The 21032-nt window shown below is 42.7% G+C and overlaps 1 protein-coding gene across 2 annotated transcripts in view; it reads right to left on the minus strand.

The window, feature by feature from the left end:
• Positions 1–20719, minus strand: part of LOC121584737 (homeobox protein cut-like 2) — a 123982-nt gene extending 103263 nt beyond the window's left edge. For both annotated transcript variants that reach the window (XM_041900810.2, XM_041900809.2), the window contains exon 1: positions 20657–20719. In XM_041900810.2, the coding sequence (XP_041756744.2) occupies positions 20657–20719 (63 nt within the window). The remainder of the gene's footprint in view (positions 1–20656) is intronic.
• Positions 20720–21032: the final 313 nt, after the last annotated feature.

Genomic DNA, 21032 nt, shown 5'->3' on the forward strand with positions numbered 1-21032 from the left:
CAAACTCATTTTTCAACCACTCCACAAATTTCTTGTTAACAAACTATAGTTTTGGCAAGTCAGTTAAGACATCTACTTTGTCCATGACACAAGTAATTTTTCAAACAATTGTTTACAGACAGATAATTTCACTTTTAATTCACTGTATCACAATTCCAGTGGGTCAGAAGTTTACATAAACTAAGTTGACTGTGCCTTTAAACAGCTTGGAAAATTCCAGAAAATTATGTCATGGCTTTAGAAGCTTCTGATAGGCTAATTGACATAATTTGAGTCAATTGGAGGTGTACCTGTGGATGTATTTCAAGGCCTACCTTCAAACTCAGTGCCTCTTTGCTTGACATCATGAAATAAAAAAAAAATAAAAAAATCAGCCAAGACCTCAGAAAGAAAAATTGTAGACCTCCACAATTCTGTTTCATCCTTGGGAGCAATTTCCAAACGCTTGAAGGTATCACGTTCATCTGTACAAACAATAGTACGCAAGTATAAACACCATGGGACCACGCAGCCGTCATACCGCTCAGGAAGGAGACGCGTTCTGTCTCCTAGAGATGAACGTACTTTGGTGTGAAAAGTGCAAATCAATCCCAGAACAACAGCAAAGGACCTTGTGAAGATGCTGGAGGAAACAGGTACAAAGGTATCTATATCCACTGTAAAACGAGTCCTATATCAACATAACCTGAAAGGCCGCTCAGCAAGGAAGAAGCCACTGCTCCAAAACCGCCATAATAAAGCCAGACTACGGTTTGCAACTGCACATGGCGACAAATATCGTACTTATTGGAGAAATGTCCTCTGGTCTGATGAAACAAAAATAGAACTGTTTGGCCATAATGACCATCGTTATGTTTGGAGGAAAAAGGGGGATGCTTGCAAGCTGAAGAACACCATCCCAACCGTGAAGCACGGGGGTGGCAGCATCATGCTGTGGGGGTGTTTGCTGCAGGAGGGCATCATGAGGAAGGAAAATGATGTGGATATATTGAAGCAACATCTCAAGACATCAGTCAGAAAGTTAAAGCTTGGTCGCAAATGGGTCTTCCAAATGGACAATGACCCCAAGCATACTTCCAAAGTTGTGGCAAAATGGCTTAAGGACAACAAAGTCAAGGTATTGGAGTGGCCATCACAAAGCCTTGACCTCAATCCTATAGAACATTTGTGGGCAGAACTGAAAAAGCGTGTGCGAGTAAGGAGGCCTACAAACCTGACTCAAGTTACACCAGCTCTGTCAGGAGGAATGGGCCAAAATTCACCCAACTTTTTTTTTTTTTTGTCATTTAGCAGACGCTCTTATCCAGAGCGACTTACAGGAGCAATTAGGGTTAAGTGCCTTGCTCAAGGGCACAGACAGATTTTTCACCTAGTCGGCTCGGGGATTAGAACCAGCGACCTTTCGGTTACTGGCACAACGCTCTTAACCACTAAGCTACCTGCCGCCCACTTATTGTGGGAAGCTTGTGGAAAGCTACCCGAAACGTTTGACCCAAGTTAAACAATTTAAAGGCAATGCTACCAAATACTAATTGAGTGTATGTAAACGTCTGACCCACTGGGAATGTGATGAAAGAAATAAAAGCTTAAATAAATCATTTTCTCTACTATTATTCTGACATTTCACATTCTTAAAATAAAGTTGTGATCCTAACTGACCTAAAACAGGGAATTTCTACTAGGATTAAATGTCAGGAATTGTGAAAATCTGAGTTTAAATGTATTTGGCTAAGGTGTATGTAAACTTCCGACTTCAAATGTACATATCTACCTCTATCACTCCAGTATCCCTGCACATTGTAAATATGGTACTGGAACTGACCCTTCATATAGCTTCTTACTTTCTCGTGTTCTTCTTATTTCTTATTTAAATTCTTGTGTGTTTTTGTTCTACCTTATGTAATTTTTTGTGCTACATTGATATTGATTACTTCATTGTTGGGTTTGGAGCTTGCCAGAAAGCCATTTCACTGTACTTATGCACATGACATTAAAACTTTAAACTTCATCCATGTTTTCAAACCACATTTGTGGACAGATCTAAATTACACCAAATCAGTGAACCAAAATGGAACAGGTGGCAGGTTTTTTCTTAACCCTTGCTAGCATTTATTGAATTGACCATGCTACTTTAGGCTACATTAGGTGGTCTTAGACCTTTGTCTTATGTCTTCTTGAATACAGAGTTGAGTCAATTTCTCCAAAGATGCCCAAGTAGTAAACATATTGTAATTTACAGTATCTACCTTTTCCAAAGGGGGGTCAATCAAATCAAATCGTATTTGCCACATGCACCAAATACAACAGGTGTAGACATTACAGTGAAATGCTTACTTACAAGCCCTTAACCAACAATGCATGTTTTAAAGAACACATTTTTAAAAAGTGTTAAGTAAAAAAAATAAAAGCGAATAACTAAAGAGCAGCAGTAAAATAAAATAACAGTAGGGAGGCTATATACAGGGGGGTACCGGTGCAGAGTCAATGTGCGGGGGTACCAGTGCAGCGTCAAAGTACGGGGGCATCGGCTAGTCGAGGGTGTCTCCTGGGGTATTCCCCACTGGCCCGTTCCCTCTGATACATTTCAGTGCTTTATGATTAGGTACATAAAATGAGTCATAGATCTGGACGGTAAATAAGAGCTTGTCAGTGAGGCTGATGGCAAGCCAGGCTCCTCCTCCAGATACGCCCTCAGTATCCTGGCCCTCAGACTACTCCTATTGAACTGAAGCTAGAAAGGTTCCAATTAATAAGGCTGATATTTCCCTGTGGACGTTTATGGTGCCACCCTGAAGCACGCTTTGCTTGCATATAAATACAAACTAACAAAACGGACTGTTTACTGACAGTGTAAATTCAGACAAATGTCAAGCACCGGCTCCTCTATTTCCAATATTATGAAAAAAACACCACCATTGGCAAGATATCCACAAATCACCTGACCCTCTACTGTCTTATGCTTTCACATGCTGTTGATATGACAATGTACTGTGTTTGTATCTTTGTGTAAATGCTTCTCACCTGTAAAATGATAGGTAATCAATTAATCAATCCCGCCATCAAAAGCAGGCATATTAATACTGTACATGTTTGAATAAAACATACTGATGCCATTCAATGGACTCTTAATCCATGCATGAAATAAGCATGGAAATATCGCTTTGTGTCACGATCGTCGGTGAGAGAGGAGGACCAAGGCGCAGCGTTGAATGCGAACATATTTATTTATATAATGATCACACGAACAAAACAACAAAACGAAAACGTGACGTCCCTGGTTACATACACGAACCAACACGGAACAAGAAACCACAATGAATGAATGCCTAACGGCTACCTAAGTATGACTCCCAATCAGAGACAACGAGCTACAGCCGTCTCCGATTGGGAGCCACCCTGACCAACATAGATATACCACAACTAGAACCAACACACATGAAAACTCACACCCTGGCTCAACATACTAGAGTCCCCAGAGCCAGGGCGTGACAGTACCCCCCCCTAAAGGCGCGGACTCCGACCGCGCCAACCAAATATCCAGGGGAGGGACCGGGTGGGCACTCCGGGTGGGCACTCCGCCTTGGCGGCGGATCCGGCTCCGGGCATGATCCCCACTCGCTCTCTAACCCCCCAAAGTACCCCTGGTCCGGTCTGGCCCTGCTGACCGGAGCTGGACTGCACACTGGTGGAGCGGATTGCTCTAGCTCCGGCGTGAAGCAGCTGACCCGTGCTGAACCAGGCACCAGTGGAACAGGCACGGGCTGTGCCGGACTGACGACGCACACCACTGGCTTGGTGTGGGGAGCATGAACGGCCCGAGCCGGGCTGACTAAACGCACCACTGACTTGGTGCGGGGAGCAGGAACGGGCCGAGCCGGGCTGACGGGCGCACCCGACGGTGCGGGGAGCAGGAACGGGCCGAGCCGGGCTGACGAGCGCACCACTGACTTGGTGCGGGGAGCAGGAACGGGCCGAGCCGGGCTGACGAAGCGCCCCACTGACTTGGTGCGGGGAGCAGGAACGGGCCGAGCCGGGCTGACGAAGCGCACCACTGACTTGGTGCGGGGAGCAGGAACGGGCCGAGCCGGGCTGACGGGAGCGCACCACTGACTTGGTGCGGGGAGCAGGAACGGGCCGAGCCGGGATGACAAGCGCACCACTGACTTGGTGCGGGGAGCAGGAACAGGCCGAGCCGAGCTGACGAAGCGCACCACTGACTTGGTGCGGGGAGCAGGAACGGGCCGAGCCGGGCTGACGAAGCGCACCACTGACTTGGTGCGGGGAGCAGGAACGGGCCGAGCCGGGCTGACGACGCACACCATTGGCCTAGTACGGGGAGCAGGAACAGGCCGGACCGTACTGGGGACACACACCACTGGTCCTACGCAGGGATCTGGAATGGGCCGGACCGGACTGGTAACACACCCCAGTACCTCTCGCCGTGCCTCTACACCTTCCATCCCCTCTTCGACCAGTGGCCCCCGTAACCTGGCGGCCTCCTCTGCCAACCCGCTGGGCCGCTCTGCCGCGGTCTCCTGCTGGCCCGTCGTCCACGGCGTCAGCCCCCCCCTAAAAATTTTCTGGCCGTCTCTCCTACCCGTGGACCAGGTCTCCATGTCCCTCGCCAGCCTTTCGCCCTTCTGCTTCCATGTCAAGCCCTTCTCTTCCTCACCCGGCTTGACCCAGTCGAGGAGGCGAAGGAGATCTGCTAGAGATCTCCCTGGCGATGGCTCCTGGACACGCTGCTTAGTCCAGTCTTGGTGGTTTCTTCTGTCACGATCGTCGGTGAGAGAGGAGGACCAAGGCGCAGCGTTGAATGCGAACATATTTATTTATATAATGATCACACGAACAAAACAACAAAACGAAAACGTGACGTCCCTGGTTACATACACGAACCAACACGGAACAAGAAACCACAATGAATGAATGCCTAACGGCTACCTAAGTATGACTCCCAATCAGAGACAACGAGCTACAGCCGTCTCCGATTGGGAGCCACCCTGGCCAACATAGATATACCACAACTAGAACCAACACACATGAAAACTCACACCCTGGCTCAACATACTAGAGTCCCCAGAGCCAGGGCGTGACACTTTGGAGTACATTCACTTTTATATTTACACTCATGGCAATGTTCAGGAATTTGAAAAAAACGGAGTTACCTGAAGAACGCTCTGTGGACCTGGCAGACCAGTCTCAGGGCCAGCCCAGTGAGGGTTGATAGGCTCAAAATGAACTTAGACGCACTGATGGACACTTGCTTCCCAGCCCAAGCTAATCATTGTGGCCAGTTCGTTTACACTGGTCCAAAATGACTCCCGGAATGACTGTCTTTGCATATTAAGCAGACAAACAGACAATGGAGACACACTGCTGGTGCACAAGAGAGGAACTAAACATGAGCAGTGACATGGTGGGAAGAGACACCCCACTGGGCACAGACGTCAGTTCAACGTTTAGTTTTGATTTACATTTGGTTGAATTGTCAACTAACGTGAATTCAATGTGATATCAACAAACAATGTCACCATGTAATTGGATTTAGGTTAAAAGTTGGGTGAAAAAATGACGAAATTCCCTTACGTTGATGACTTTTTGCAAATACAATCAGTTTTCCACGTTGATTGAAAGTCATCACATATACTTTTTTGGTTGAAATGACGTGGAAACAATGTTGATTCAACCAGTTTTTGCCCAGTGGGACAGTGTGCTCTAGAATGTATACAAATGGGAGTTGACAATCTAATTGATAGTCAGCATGTTAAATAGACTTGAGAGATGCATTCAAAAAACCGTGCATAGTGAATATGTATCTTGAACATAATGGATGTCACATACCTTTCCTAAGATTACATTTTTAAATGTCTGATTCAAAAGAAATGTCTGTTTCAGTTTCACAATTTACATTTCTCAACTCAAATACTACATCAAAAACACATATTGTGCATATCTGTCTATTTCAGAAAATGGTGTCTCAATATAGGCAAAAAAGTACAACGTTAGGAGGTTTTAAAGGAGGCTTTAAAAGAAAAACTGAGAAAGCGTGTTTGCTAAAGGCATGCAATAAGCTTGGAATTCAAAAGCTAGCCCAGATTCCACAGTTGTATAATCAGGGAGCAAATGGAGGAAATTAACCCTATTGGCATCATGGCACAAAGACTCAAAAACATATTCCCAAGTCAGTAAGAAACACATCTTTAAAGTGATACCAACTACATTTTTGGGTTAAGTGCCTTGCTCAAGGGCACATCAACAGATTTTTCACCTAGTCGGCTCAGGGATTCGAACCAGCGACCTTTCGGTTACTGGCCCAACGCTCTTAACCTCTAGGCTACCTGTAGCCCTATTGTGTAACTTTGCACAATACCATATTTAAATACAACGTGTGTTCCTTAATAATAATGTAATGTATTGTAGGAGCACAGAAATCTACTATGAGTAGCAAATGGAGGATAATAATAATGGACATGCAAATAATATTTTGTACACCTGATCAAAATGATGAAGCATCCTTAAACTTAGACACAGACAATATGAGAGCAATTGAGAAAAGAGGAATGATAATAAAAGAGCAAACAAAATAAAAAACGACTAATATCTCTCTGCAGATATTGAGTCATAACTAGATCCTGACAGCTGTTGTGGAGTGGGCATTGAACGTAGGGTTTATAGGCCTCTCATTATTTCACATGTTAGGGTCTCCCCATGGCCCTATGAACATTTGATGGCAGTATTACAGTTAGTTCACTGGCTCCTCACTACTACTCAATGTTTATGCGCATGCAAATAGAGAGAAGCCAAGGCAGCTATGATAAGGCCCTCTCTATTGGACTAACACATACATAACAATGACTGTCCACTACTGTGTGTTCCTACAGAAATAGACACCCTCAATATGGAAAGACTGGAGAGAGGAGGATTTGCTGGGACCTGAATATAAGCATCTTGCTCTTGCAGGCAAGTATGAAAGGGCCAAAGCCCAGGCAAGATGGACCCGTGATTGCAGTGGTGCAGTAGCCTGACTTAGACGTTTCCTGTCTCTGGATCTGCATACAAACAAACATTCCTGTAAATAAAGACAGCTGTCCGGCAACTGTCTTCCCAGTGACAATGATATTGACTGTAGTCAGATGCTCCGCTGATTAAAAATTGATCCATTTAGAAAAATCTAATCAACTGAACAGGATTCTTTCATATGTGGGGTAGGGTGGAGTGGGGGTGGTGGTGGGGGTGGGGCAACAGCTGACACAGACCTGTTATTAACCCCTGCACCTCCACACAGCACCCTGTACCCCAGCAGCTCCCGTCCCCTAGCACCCCGGGACCAGACACGGCCTAGACGCCCTGAATTATTCAGTAGTCTAGCAAAGGCTACGGCCAGCTCGTCTATTTATGCGTGGCAGAAAAGGGTAGTGGCTCTAATGGCCTGTCCAGAGAAGCCCTAGGTCCCAGCGGAGTCACCAGTGGCGGGAGGAGGGGCTGGGGGGGATGTGAGAGAGAATTCATCAGTGTCTGAGGTCACAGCGGGTTAATGATGCCGCACGTCTAGACGGACGCTGGGCTCACACCCTGCCCAAAAGGCCATGGGGGGTGGGGCCGGGGTCCACTAATATTTGTAACTCTAAAGAAAAATCGGTGCCAGAACATTAACTCTTCGGGGGCATTTGTAATAAGCTTTTGCCATGGATCCGCACATTGCTACACTGGATGCATCCATATTTCAACCACACATAAACCGAATGAAACACAACCCACACATAAACCCAATGAAACACAACCCACACATAAACCCAATGAAACACAACCACACATAAACCCAATGAAACACAACCACACATAAACCCAATGAAACACAACCACACATAAACCCAATGAAACAATGACCATCTCCGCTGCTAGTGATATCTATTGGGATTTGCTAAATGTTTTGATGGTGCCGTCTACCACTACATGCTATCTAAATAAAAATCACTCAAACACAACTGAATAAATCAAATGAGGGGATACCTCTTCAAATTCACATTCACTAGGAGGAATTCAAAGCTCGCCTGCACAGCCCCCTTGATTAGTGACTCCATACACTTACCCCCTTATCATCACACAGACAATTAAAACAGCTATAGTGGCACCTCCACCATGGTAGAGAACAGTGGAGATTTGAGGGAGGAGCTAAAGGAGGTCGGGCTCATTGTAATGGCTGAAATGGAATAATGGAACGGCGTCAAACATGTGGTTTCCATATGTTTGATACCGTTCCATTTATTCCATCCCAGCCATTACAATGAGCCCGACCTCCTATAGCTCCTTCCACCAGCCTCCTCTGACAGAGAGTCACTCAGTAATCAGGGCATCTCTCCCTGAAAGGGTGAGGCACAAAGGTAGGGCACACTCTTGGCAACCGCTCCGTTGTCATGAGTTCTATCTATCCCCTTGGTGATCATGTTCTAGTGCATCCGCCCAATCTATCTAAGGGATAAGCACTCCAGGAAAAACAGGCACAGGAGAGCACAACCCCTTGTGTAGTCCAGAGACAAGCCAATCAACAACAGCAAAACACATATCAAGTCAAAGTAGCACCGACAGAGAGGGAAGTAAGTTCAGATTCACAAACTGGTGAAAAGTAATCAACAGTACACCAAAGCACCTAGCCATCGTCAATTGAGAGGACATATATATAATCAAGTCCAGGCTGGGGTTAAAGAAGCATATTTATAATATCATCCAAAATAGATTCATGAACTTCAAGGTTGGGTTCTTTAAGAGAGTGTGCTCGATAGGTCTGATGAGACAGAATGAGTTTAGCCTTCAATAGGCATATGTACTCCCACTCCCCGCCACTGCACACACACTCTGCTTATCCTGCCTCTGATGCCAAGCACATTTACTGTTGAGGTCAACATCTCTGCCATGATTGAACCAAACCAAGGGCATCCCATGGCAGGGTAGAGACACTCACACCCCTCTCCCATTTACACAAATGGAATTTCCACAGCTCTGTCCCTCAAGGTGAATGACTATGCACATAACTTAGAGATCCACATGGGCTCTCCTGATGGCCATGTCATAACAATGAGAAAACAAGGTGGGGGAGATGCACTATGAACATTCAAAACAGAAGTCGACTAAATACAACAACCAATGTCAAATGTGTTCTAAATCCACATTTTATACACAATAATTGCAAACCAGTTGGAAATATGTGGAAATATGTAAATCACAAGATGTTTTGTGTGTAATATAGCTATGGCTAATGAGCATGTGCTATATTTAACATTTATCCACCACAAAATTACAGTTTCTCAAAAAATATATTTCACATTATGCACAGGCATGCAATTTGAGAGCAACATGAACTCATCCTCTGTGCAAAGACAGTCATGCTGCCTACAGCTACAACTCCTGATGTGAGGAGAGAGAGCACCTAGGGTAAGGGATGCACTTTAAATGCTGCCCTGTTCCGCAATAGGTCCACTGGTGTGTCATAATAAAGGCACTGGCCCTCAGGTTTAAACCTCCCTAGAGACGGAAGAGTAAACGAGACATCCCACTCCCACATTTTTCCTGTTTCAATGGAAGTCAATGAACTAAGTAGACCAGACCCAGCTGCTATCGCATTGGTGTTTATGGGAGAGCCACCCCCTTAAGTAGACAGGAACTGACCATTTTTTTCAATGGTAAACAGCCTGAGTGAACTATCTTCATTTATCCACCATCTTTGCCTCCCTATTCCTGCTCTTCTCTTCAGGGTTTTCTTCCTCCAGCCCAATCCTGTAGAAGCCTAGAGCAACGTTTAGCTAAACCTGCTGGCCTACGTAGGCAGAGAGAGTCCCCAGAGGGCTGAACAATCAGACAATTTCAAGATCATGAAGCATTAAACCAATCCCGGCAGGGTACACTAATTAAACAGCAGAGCCCGGCACAGCCAACCAATCCCCACAGAGCAATTAAATCCATCCCCTCTAAAACACTGTAGAACCTGTCTGGGGAAAACCGCCGAGAAGAGAGAGAGAGAGAGAGAGAGAGAGGGAGAGGGAAAAAAATGATCATAAAATTCATCTGGAAAAAAGGGAAAAACTATAGGGGAATGCAGTAAGAGACTAATAAGGGAAATTGTAAATGAGCGATTTAATTCTGCTCTTTGTTCTTTTTCTCCTTTATAAAAAAAATAAAATTACGATCAAAATGCCTAAACAGCCCTTTTCTTTCAACTGAGGAGCGGGATTCTGTGACCACATTATAATGCAAAAACAGTGACCCTGTTGCCATGAAAAAGTGCATATTTAATTAAGATTAGAGAGTTCAGGAGCCACCTTGAGACTAGCAGAAAGAGAGGACCGCCTCAGGGCCTACATTACAGAGCTGCTAACACAGTTGCAACACACAATCAATACCCCAACATCATCTGCCATCAAAATAAATTTGAAAGTGACAACAGAAGGATGCCATCAGTTGTGATTCCAAAAGAAGTGGTTGCATGGAAACGGAGGTGTGCGGAATGGGGAGCATGGCTATGTGGGGGCAGAACTGATGTCTGGGACATTGCTCTCTCATTCCTCAGAACATACCCAGCAAACCGGGAACATACCCAGAACATTAGCTAACATTCCCATTAAGTTCTAGTTTTGGATGATAACGTTCAGATGATAACGTCCCACAAACATTCAAATAATGTTTTTGATCACCAAATATATTTGTAAAGATTATTTTTTTTACATTCACTAACATTTTATTAGAACCATCTGTATAAAAGACCACAGAACATTCCCCTAAGTTTCTCATTAGGTTGCCAGGGAATGTAATAACATAATGTTCTGCTAATGTTCTTAGAGCAATAGAAGTGGTTCTGAGGGAACATGACAGGAATGTTCTGCTAATGTTGATGGATATGTTGTTCAAAACACCCATAACAACAAGCAGGGGATATTCCTACAATGGTCTCATAAAGTTATAGTGTGATATTATGATGGTTCTAATAACATTCCCTGAACATACTTCAACAATAAAGTGTTGGCGCAATAGATGTTCCTGGAATATTCAGTTAATGTTGGAGATATTAAAACTAACACCTATAACAACAAACAAGAAACATTCCTGCAAGACGCTTATAAAGTTATTAAGGTTATGACAATCCAGGATTGTTATAAAAACATACTTCAACAATGGGAGTAGTTCTAACAACATTGCTGCAATGTTCTGCAAATATTGATGTGTAATGTAACATTATTATATGAAGTTGCCAAACATTGAAAGAAATGGCATTTCAATCTTCTTACATAATTATATTTTATTAGGGTATTGTACAAACATAGCTATAGCTTTTTTAAAGAATGGTAATCAAGTAGAATTGAACCTGTGACCTGCCATCTTCAAGCCCTATAGGCTACTAATAAAAGTCAAAACATCCCAACTTTACAGTATATAAAGAAGAGTAAGAAATAATAAAGGAGACGTATTTTTCTAGACAAAGACCACAACCTGGAAGTCAGAGTAAAGGTGTAAACAGCTTTATATTTGTGTTAGTCTCATCCCAGCGGCACAGTGTAATAATTCCAGGGATAACACCCCAAGGATAACACTCCATGGACTGTTCAAAACGTAATTTTATAATTCTGTGAACATAGGAATAACATTCAAAGAACATTGAGGGAATGTTTTGTGCACCCTGATACCAGTGGAGGCTGCTGAGGGGAAAATGGCTCATAATAATGGCTGGAACGGAGGAAATGGAATGGCATCAAACCATGTGTTTGATGTATTTGATACCATTCCACGCTTTCCGCTCCAGCCATTACCACGAGCCCGTCCTCCCCAATTAAGGTGCCACCAACCTTCTATGCCTGATACAACCATTGTAAGAATGTCATCACAACTGGACAGATTTTGTGTTTTGAGAACCTATCTCTTGTCATATCCCCACAATGTTCCCACAACCTAAAGAAATGTTTTAGAAGCTTTTAAAGAACATAAGAAATGTGTTCTGGGAACATTCTTGCAACATCAGGGGATAGTTTTTTCAATCTAATAGAAACATTGTAATCACCAGCACAACTGAACAGTTTGTTTGTTTTGGGAACATATCTTTTGTCATGTCCCCACAATGTTACCACAACCTAAAGAAATGTGTTCAGAACTTTTAAAGAACATAAAAAAATGTGGTTCTTGTAACATCAGGTGAATGTTTTTTGCACCCTAAAAGAAACGTATTATATAATAATCCGCACAACAGTTTTTCTGTTTTGGGAACATATCTTTTGTGATGTCCCCACAATGTTCCCACCAGACTGTTCCCACATCTAAAGAAACATTCAAGGAACCTTTAAAGAACTACTAAATGTGTTCTGAGAACGTTCTTGCAACGTCAGATGAATGAATGTTTTATAGAAACAGTGTATAATCATCAGCACAACTGGACTGTTTTTGCGTTATGAGAACATTTACCGCAACCTAACGAATGTTATGGGAACTTTCAAAGAACCAATTTTGGTTTACTGGGTAGTGACTTCATCAGTTAGATCATTGAGGAAACACTATAAAGTATTTGTGACAAAGACTGAAAAAGCCGGTACATTTGCAGTCTATATTGTTCTAAAGCTTAGGCCAAAAGCAAATCAATTAGAAAAAGGCAAAGGAGCCAAATGTGATTGCCTGATGACTCAAACTGAATTCTTCTGTTGCTCTATGTTCACTACATACTTCAGTCTGAGACTGCCATCGCTGAAGTCGTTTGTGGTGATGTCAAAATGAGGGTTGTTGTACAAAACAAAGTCATCAGTGATTGGATCATCTCTAACCAATCAGAGTATCAAAGCCAATTACACTTTTTCAATACGCCGCTTTACCCACGTGCGTTATGGCTCTGGCCCAAACCATTGAATGGTTAGAATGTTTTTGCGTTCTAGAAATTGTTTGGGAGGTACTCAGATCCAGACTCATTGAGGAGAAGAAACTAACGTCCGTAGGTGTGGCGCAGCATTTGGTCGGAGCAAAGACTTTGGGTAGCCAGTCAACAAATGTGAGGGGGCAATCAGTCTAAGCCATACAGGTCTCCATTTAACCACTAAAGCGCATAACTTAAGACCCAATGTTCATAGACAGCGCAAGACATCAATCAAGGACCCAATAAATTAATAAAAGACACTATTGTTTAGTCTAAATTTGTATGGTGAATAGCAGAAAGATATCTCCTCCCACATTAAAGGGATGGTTCAGGATTTTGGCAATTAGGCCCTTTATCTACTTCCCCAGAATAAGATGAACTCATGGATACCAATTGTAGGTCTCTGCATTCAGTTTGAAGGAAGTTGCTAACTTGCATTAGAGCAATTGCTAACTAGCGTTAGTGCAATGACTGGAAGTCTACGGCTGTTCCCGAGAATTCCAGTCATTGCGCTAAAGCTAGTTAGCATTAGCTCACAAAACTACCTCTAACTTCCTTCATACTGGACGCAGATACATACAAATGGTATCCACGAGTTAATCTAACTCTGGGGAAGTAGATAAAGTTTATTTAGCTGGAAGTACATAGACAAGACAAATGCATTTTCCTCATGGCGTTGAAGAAAAGCAGAAATCACCAAAGAAGAGATATGACAAGAGCAGTAGCGACGGCAGGGAAACAGTGGTCTGGATGGAGAGATAGACTCGCTTTCTCTTTTCCGAGTGAGGCGGCATATAAATCACAGAGCAGCGCTTCACGTCTCAACTTCCTGTTCCTCTCCATTAAAAATGATAAACTGTTCCTCTTGAAGTCATTCGCTCGCTTTCGGGTCCCAGTATGCACCTTTCGCAGTAAAAGCTGAACTCTTGTCAGATTTATTCTATCCTGCTCCCATTGTTGAAGATGAATAAGAGAATAATTAACTGGAGCGGGATAGCAGCTGCACAAAGACAGGACTGGCTAAAATAACAAGCCTGACCCATCTGTTTTTGCTGTAACACACCTTTTGTATCATTTTGATAAAACGGAGGACATCTGCTTAGCAATAACAAATGTAGTTTTGATTCTTTAAAAAAAACACTGAAAGAAAGGGGCCATATTTTCTCTTCCGTCTTCTGTTAAAATGAGGACAAATGGGGCCTAGAAAGGTGTGCAGCATAGAGTCCACCGTATTCCTCCTCTCTAGTAAACACTTTGAGCAATGACACATAAGAGCGCCAGGGATCCCCATAGAGACCCTTGAGAAGAGCAGGGAGGCATTGATCTCATGAGCGTAGGGGCCCAGGAGCACCCTTCACACTACGCACACCTCCGCTGTACAACATAACAGGCCTGCCAGCATCACCACCACACATCATACACCATACAAAGCCCAGCGCTCACACAAAAACCATGGTCTCATTTTTTATCCCTGAAGGACAAAATGGACAATAGAAGGATGAATTACAGCCACTGAAGCCCTGCCAAATACAGCAGAGAAAGGGTGGAAGAGGTACGAGAAAGATAGAGAAAAGGGAGGAGAATAGAGGGGATTCAATGTAAGCTCAGTAAAATGAACAAGAAAGGCTGGTGCTCAATACGTCTGCAGTGCTGTCAGACAATCAAAACAAATAAAGAGGGGCCGCTGTAGAGATACACAGCTCAATATGGACTCACTGGGCAGGGGACTGGCTGTCAGCAGGGAGAGAGGACACAGCTTTATACCCAATACCGATGAGCCACTACCCAATCTTCCACCTCCCCTCGCCTGCCTGCCTGGCACACTGCTATGGAAGAGGAGCCTGCTGCCATGGATCCTTCATCCTGCAGACTAATGTGTCCCTGAAGTTTTGTTAAAGCTGGTTATTTAGTCCTGCAAAGCAATTGCTTCAGCCTAGGGGCAGCAGAATAAAAAAACAGGACTGTGAAGAAGCTGATGCCTTTTGCGAAGAAGCACTGTCAACTACCAAGGGGGATTACTGCTTAAAAATTGGGGTGCAGGCTTTGGATAGGGCGTTTAGATAAGGCTGAATGCTAAAGCGGAGGGTGAGACACCTGAGAAGAATACCGAGGGTCATGAACAGATTATCAAAAACGAATATGTTTCTTAATAACAATATCTCAATTGATATCCTTGTTAGACATTTGCTCACACTGTTCGAAGAAGAAAGCCTACGACAAGTTTTGTGAAAGCAAGAACTCATCATCATTACAAAGACATCATCACACACCCATATCAAACCGCAGTACTTATCCTGCGAACGGGGGCATGAATGAGGCAAAATGACTGCGGATGGGTATGGAAATCTGCTTGAAGGAAGGTCAAAGTGATTAAGCTGACATTAATGACAGGTCTACTCTTTCTGTGTGAATGCTCACCGTAGCTGTCTCTAAACCCATTTGTAATTCCGCTCCAAACGATGAAGCATCTGCTTTGAAGTCTCTACCACTAATGCTACACAGAGAGGTTAAATAGCTTGCTGAAGTCTGTTTCACTTCTCTCTCTAATGTTGCCTTCGTTTTATATACCCGAGTTATGGCTCCTGGATTTCACAACTCAATTTACCACAGCTAGTTCTGTAAAAGCTCTCTCCTTTCTTATTTCCTGTCCTTCTCACTGTCAAAGAATAAGAGGGGGCTTATGGTAAATGAGACCATGACAGACGTAACCCTTCCGATATCTCCCAATGAGGAGGTGTGAAAGCATGTTTGAAGAATGTTTATCTAGCAGGGCATGGATGCAACACAGACCTGTGGTGATGAGGCTGCAGCTTATGTCCCACTGCTTTTAAAAACCATGCTTAATCCACTGAGGCTGTTTTGGAAAGGTCTGTCAAAGAGGAGATTGCAGGTCTAAAGGGATGGACATATCTTCTCTTTACTCGAGTAGCAATTTGAGGTCAGAGTCATAGCTTAGTATCCATCTCTGACTCTGCATGTGTTTGTATGTGGGAGTGAGTCAATAAAAAAATCTGCACGTTTGCATTACATGTGCATGTATGAGTATGGTTGTCCTTATGTGATTAATATGTACCCCATGGAGGAGGTACGTGTCCACATGCCTACACACAGGCGTGTATGTGTGTGCATGAGTGTGTCTGTCTGTGTGTGCATTTTCTTATTTCATACACTGGGGCTCTGTCTCCATACATGCTGCCTCCCTGGGTTGCCTCTAGAGCTATTTCCCCCTCGCCTCCTTCATAGATCACTCAGTCATATCTCAGGACACAAACCCTAACCCACCCCTCAACCCTACAGTGCCCTAGACCTGGCATTTCCGGTAAATGATTAAATGATGGTAGCGCCTTATGTGACAAAAACAATAACGAGAAACAAATCTATTAAAGCATGAATGAAAGGGAAACAGAGACCTGTTTTCACAGCCAATTTGAGATTGCAGGGATGGGTTTAGGGGGGCGGGAGCAGCTGGCAAACAGCACACAGAGAGAGCAGGCTGGTAGCAGCGGCAGCCAGGCTCACAGGCTGCAAAGCAATTTCACTGTTTGGCAATACTGTTGTCTCGGTCTGTGGATTAGAGCTGACACGAGAGCGCCTGAGTCATGCTAAATGTATACAATCAAAGCCTGTTGTTCCTGATCTAAACTCACTGCCTCAGAGAATGATGGAGAGAAGAGTATGGAGATACTTCGGTCTGGAAAATATCATAAAATAAGCGCATTGCTTTTAAACCATTAAAATGAACACAGCGTTCCATTACTATAAGACAACAGAGGGATTCTCAAATGTATTTTATATAAACTGGGAGCACAGTAATGAGTTGAAGCTATAGTTGGTGAGTACATTTGGACAAGGTTACCTGGAACTCTGAAAAAACACATTGCATTACACTTCAAAATGTACCTGATGAAGATTGATTACTTTAAAAAATAATCTTCTAAATACATGATATTTCCTCTATTCTATTTTGGATAGCTAAAGTGTGCTTTATATTGTGAATACAATGTACAATGTTATTACAATGTAATAACAATGTCATAACTTCGTAAACTGTGTCCTCTTGTAGTCTGACCTCCCCTTCTTGTCACCTGGGTCTGAGAACGCTCCCTACTGGCTGAATGATATCCTGATTCCTGGGCGTTCTCGCTATTGGCAAAGAGTTGGCTTGGGCCGGGCAGGACCTGGCAGGACAGCACCTGACCTGTCCTTTCCATGGTCGCCCACGGAAATACCATCTGGCTGGTGTGAATGATTACCCCGGCAATGGCCGTGTGACCTGCGGCTAGCGGGAACCAAGGTCACTCCATCTCCATGCTCACTTTCCCTGTCCTCTTTTTGTTAGGTTTGGGGTGAATCATTCATCTCAGACTATTCTACCACAGAAATCTAGTTCAGACAAATTAATTAAAAATGAAAAGCTGAAATGTCTTGAGTCAATAAGTATTCAACCCCTTTCTTATGGAAAGCCTAAATAAGTTCAGGAGTAAAGATGTACTTAACAAGTCACATAATAAGTTGCATGGACTCACTCTGTGTGTAATAATAGTGTTTAACATGATTTTTGAATGACTACCTCATCTCTGTACCTCACACATACAACTACCTGTAAGGTCCCTCAGTCGAGCAGTGAATTTCAAACACATGTTATTCCCCTGTAGCTCAGTTGGTAGAGCATGGCGCTTGCAACGCAAGGGTTGTGGGTTCGTTTCCCACGGGGGGCCAGTATGGAAAATGTATGCACTCACTAACTGTAAGTCGCTCTGGATAAGAGCGTCTGCTAAATTACTAAAAAAAATTTAAAATAAAAACCACAAAGACCAGGGAGGTTTTCCAATGTCTCGCAACTATTGGTAGATGAAGAAGAAGAAAAGAACAGACACTGAATATCCCTTTGAGCATGGTGAAGTTATCAATTACACTTTGGATGGTGTATCAATAGACCCAGTCACTACAAAGATACAGGCGTCCTTCCCGGAGAGGAAGGAAACTGCTCAGGGATTTCACCATAAAAACTGAGAATGGATCAACCACATCGTTGTTACTCCACAATACTAACCTAACTGACAGAGTGAAAAGAAGGAAGCCTGTACATAATTTTAAAAAATCCTAAAAATGCATCCTATTTGCAACAACACACTAAAGTAATACTGCAAGAAATTTGACAAAGCAATAAAGAATATGCCTGAATACAAAGTGTTATCTTTGGGGCAAATCCAATACAGCACACTACTGAGTACCACTCGCCATATTTTCAAGCATAATATCTGGCTGCATCATGTTATGGGTATTCTTGTAATCGTTAAGGACTGGGGAGTTTTTCAGGATAAAAAATAAACTGAATGGCGCTAACCACAGGCAGAATCCGAGAGGAAAACCTGGTTCAGTCTGCTTTCCACCAGACACTGGGAGATGAATTCACTTTTCAGCAGGACAATAACCTAAAACACAAGGCCAAATCTACACTGGAGTTGCTTACCAAGAAGACAGTGAATGTTCCTGAGTGGCTGAGTTACAGTTTTGACTTAAATCTGCTTGAAAATCTATGACAAGACTTGAAAATGGTTGTCCAGCAATGATCAACAACCAATTTGACAGACCTTGAAGAATTTTGAAAATAATAATGGGAAAATGTTGTACAATCCAGGCGTGCAAAGCTCTTAGAGACTTACCCAGAAAGAATAACAGCTGTGATTGCTGCTAAAGGTGATTCTAACATGTATTGACTCAGGAGTGTGAATACTTATGTAAATGATATATTTCAGTATTTCATTTTCAATTAATTTGCTAAAATTTCTAAAAACATGTTTTCACTTTGTCATTATGGGGTATTGTGTGTAGAAAAAAAATCGACTTAATCCATTTTGAATTCAGGCTGTATGCCCTGAAGGCCCTGTAGATATAGGTTTTATAGTCATTTCTATAGATTCTATAATGTTCACTTTAGCCTACTATATAAACTCCAACATATGACTGACATCAATATTAGGATTTTTCAAGATGTTTCTTTTGAGTAAAATTGCATTATTCAGTTAACAGTAAATTAGACATGTTATTATTTTCAACGTTACATTATGAACATGAATGACTATGTCAAACAGAATATCAGTGGCTTCCGCTACAATAAATAATAGACTAGATAGATATTTTGATATTTTTGGTTGGTAAACACTTTATTTTGAGGTGTCAGACCCCATTCAGGTAGAAAAAAAGTAATGTGCAAATTGATTTTTCTACTCAAACCTGAAAAAATGTCATTTCATGAGCAGTTGGCTATTTGATTCTAAGCATTGGCCACTAATGCCAGGATTGCAGCAAACGAATTATGTAAAAGCAGGCTATTTTGTAAGGGGAAAGAAGTGAATGAATCTCGACGTAGCCTATAGCTACATAATAGCTCAACTCGCCCTTTGCATCCCTGATTAAATTAGTAGTCCAGCGATTGGGGGGCACAATAACAATCCGCCACACAAGACAACCCAGAACAGATCAGATTTCTTTTCGGCAGGCTTCTCCGCGGGACCTGGCTTGCCATGCATCTGTCATTTCTCATGTTACAGAACATCAATCATACGGCAGAGACAGTGCTTTTGTGCTGGCCGAGCCTGATTTACAAACATTAGCGAGGAATACAATTACAACAGTCCTTGCCCGAATAGCCTAGTGCTCACAATGCGGCTTGAGATGAGGGGAGCGGGTTGAAAACATCTGTACCGAGATGCTCAGATAGGCGAATTACATCGTCAACACTGTGGCTTTTTAGTGATGTCAAGTCTTACAGAAATGCAATTGAAACAGGTTCATTAAAAACGCTATAGGCCTATCATACATGTCAGTAGCCTAATAGGTTGTAAAACTATTTGTCAATTTACTAGACACGTTTGTTAAACCGACTGGATCATTGACAACTTTGTGATAACCAAGTCAATATAAGCTGTCTATTTTATGAAATCATCATTCAGAGGTCTGAACACGCTTTGCATTTAGCCTACATCATTGCCTATAGCCTAACATACTATCATTATTTTACACACGTTTTAACGCGTAACACCGGAATGACAAATAGCCTAAATAGATTACATGATAACATTATTGGTAGACTAAGCCTATAATAAATACGCTTCTAGTATTTCTGACTGGGTTATTGTCTAAAAGAGAAATAACAAACAGTCAATCAAGTAGGCTATCCAACGGTAGTCTATAGCCTATGGCTTGAATAAGCGATGATTATTCTGCAGATGAACAGAAAAAAACTTTGAATCTAATTGTGGCAAACAAAGTTGATTTACAAGCAAAAACGAAAGATCCTATTTTTATCATACACAGAAAATAAAATAGAACCAAATGTCGCTAAAGAGATCGTGGAACCACGCACCATCATGACACAAATGGAATAAAACATTAAGCTGGTAAAAAGTTACGTCCTCCGAGCAAGATTCATGAGGGCATAAAAAGTTTCAATCCGTTCTCTATCTACACCACTGATGAGCATTATAAAGACCGAATCGTATAAAAATATAAGGGCTGTGTCCGTGGTGCTGATCCCAGCCGTGAACGCAGAGCAGAGGCTACAGAGCGCCTGTGCTACTCTATGGTCGCTCTATCGCCGATCAATGATTGAACTGAACAAAGGCAGAAGAGGATCAATTTCTAATAACTATCAATGCACCACCGACGATTTCTTTCTCCATTCGTTCACAGTAACATATTTACCATCATTTTAAAGTACTTAATGTTCTATGAACACATGCAACCAGAAAGGTAAAGGATAACACTAACCTGAAGCCGCCGTAGATCAAATTTCTTCCAATATTGAAACATCGATCCCACATCGGCGGCCATCTTGGGGGATATTGAAGAGATTTTTTTCAGCGGCTGCAATAAATATGTGGGCTGGATTTCCCTTGTTAAACAACGTTAACGATTACTCGTTCTACTTTTTAAAAAATGTCACGAACACATGAAAGTCCACTGAACTAACGCAAATATGTTTGTTAAAAAAATAAGTGATATCCTGGTGGACCCCGAGTGTTTTCAAAATAAAAAGAATAGCAATGCATTTGTGCAGTCCCGGTTTACTGGACAATTGCACTTGATTTTGGTTTGGCAATGTTATCAATACTGACGTAATGGGTTGATCAATAGCCTACCGTCT

The sequence above is a fragment of the Coregonus clupeaformis genome, chromosome 16, assembly GCF_020615455.1.
Source record: "Coregonus clupeaformis isolate EN_2021a chromosome 16, ASM2061545v1, whole genome shotgun sequence".
NCBI lineage: Eukaryota > Metazoa > Chordata > Actinopteri > Salmoniformes > Salmonidae > Coregonus > Coregonus clupeaformis.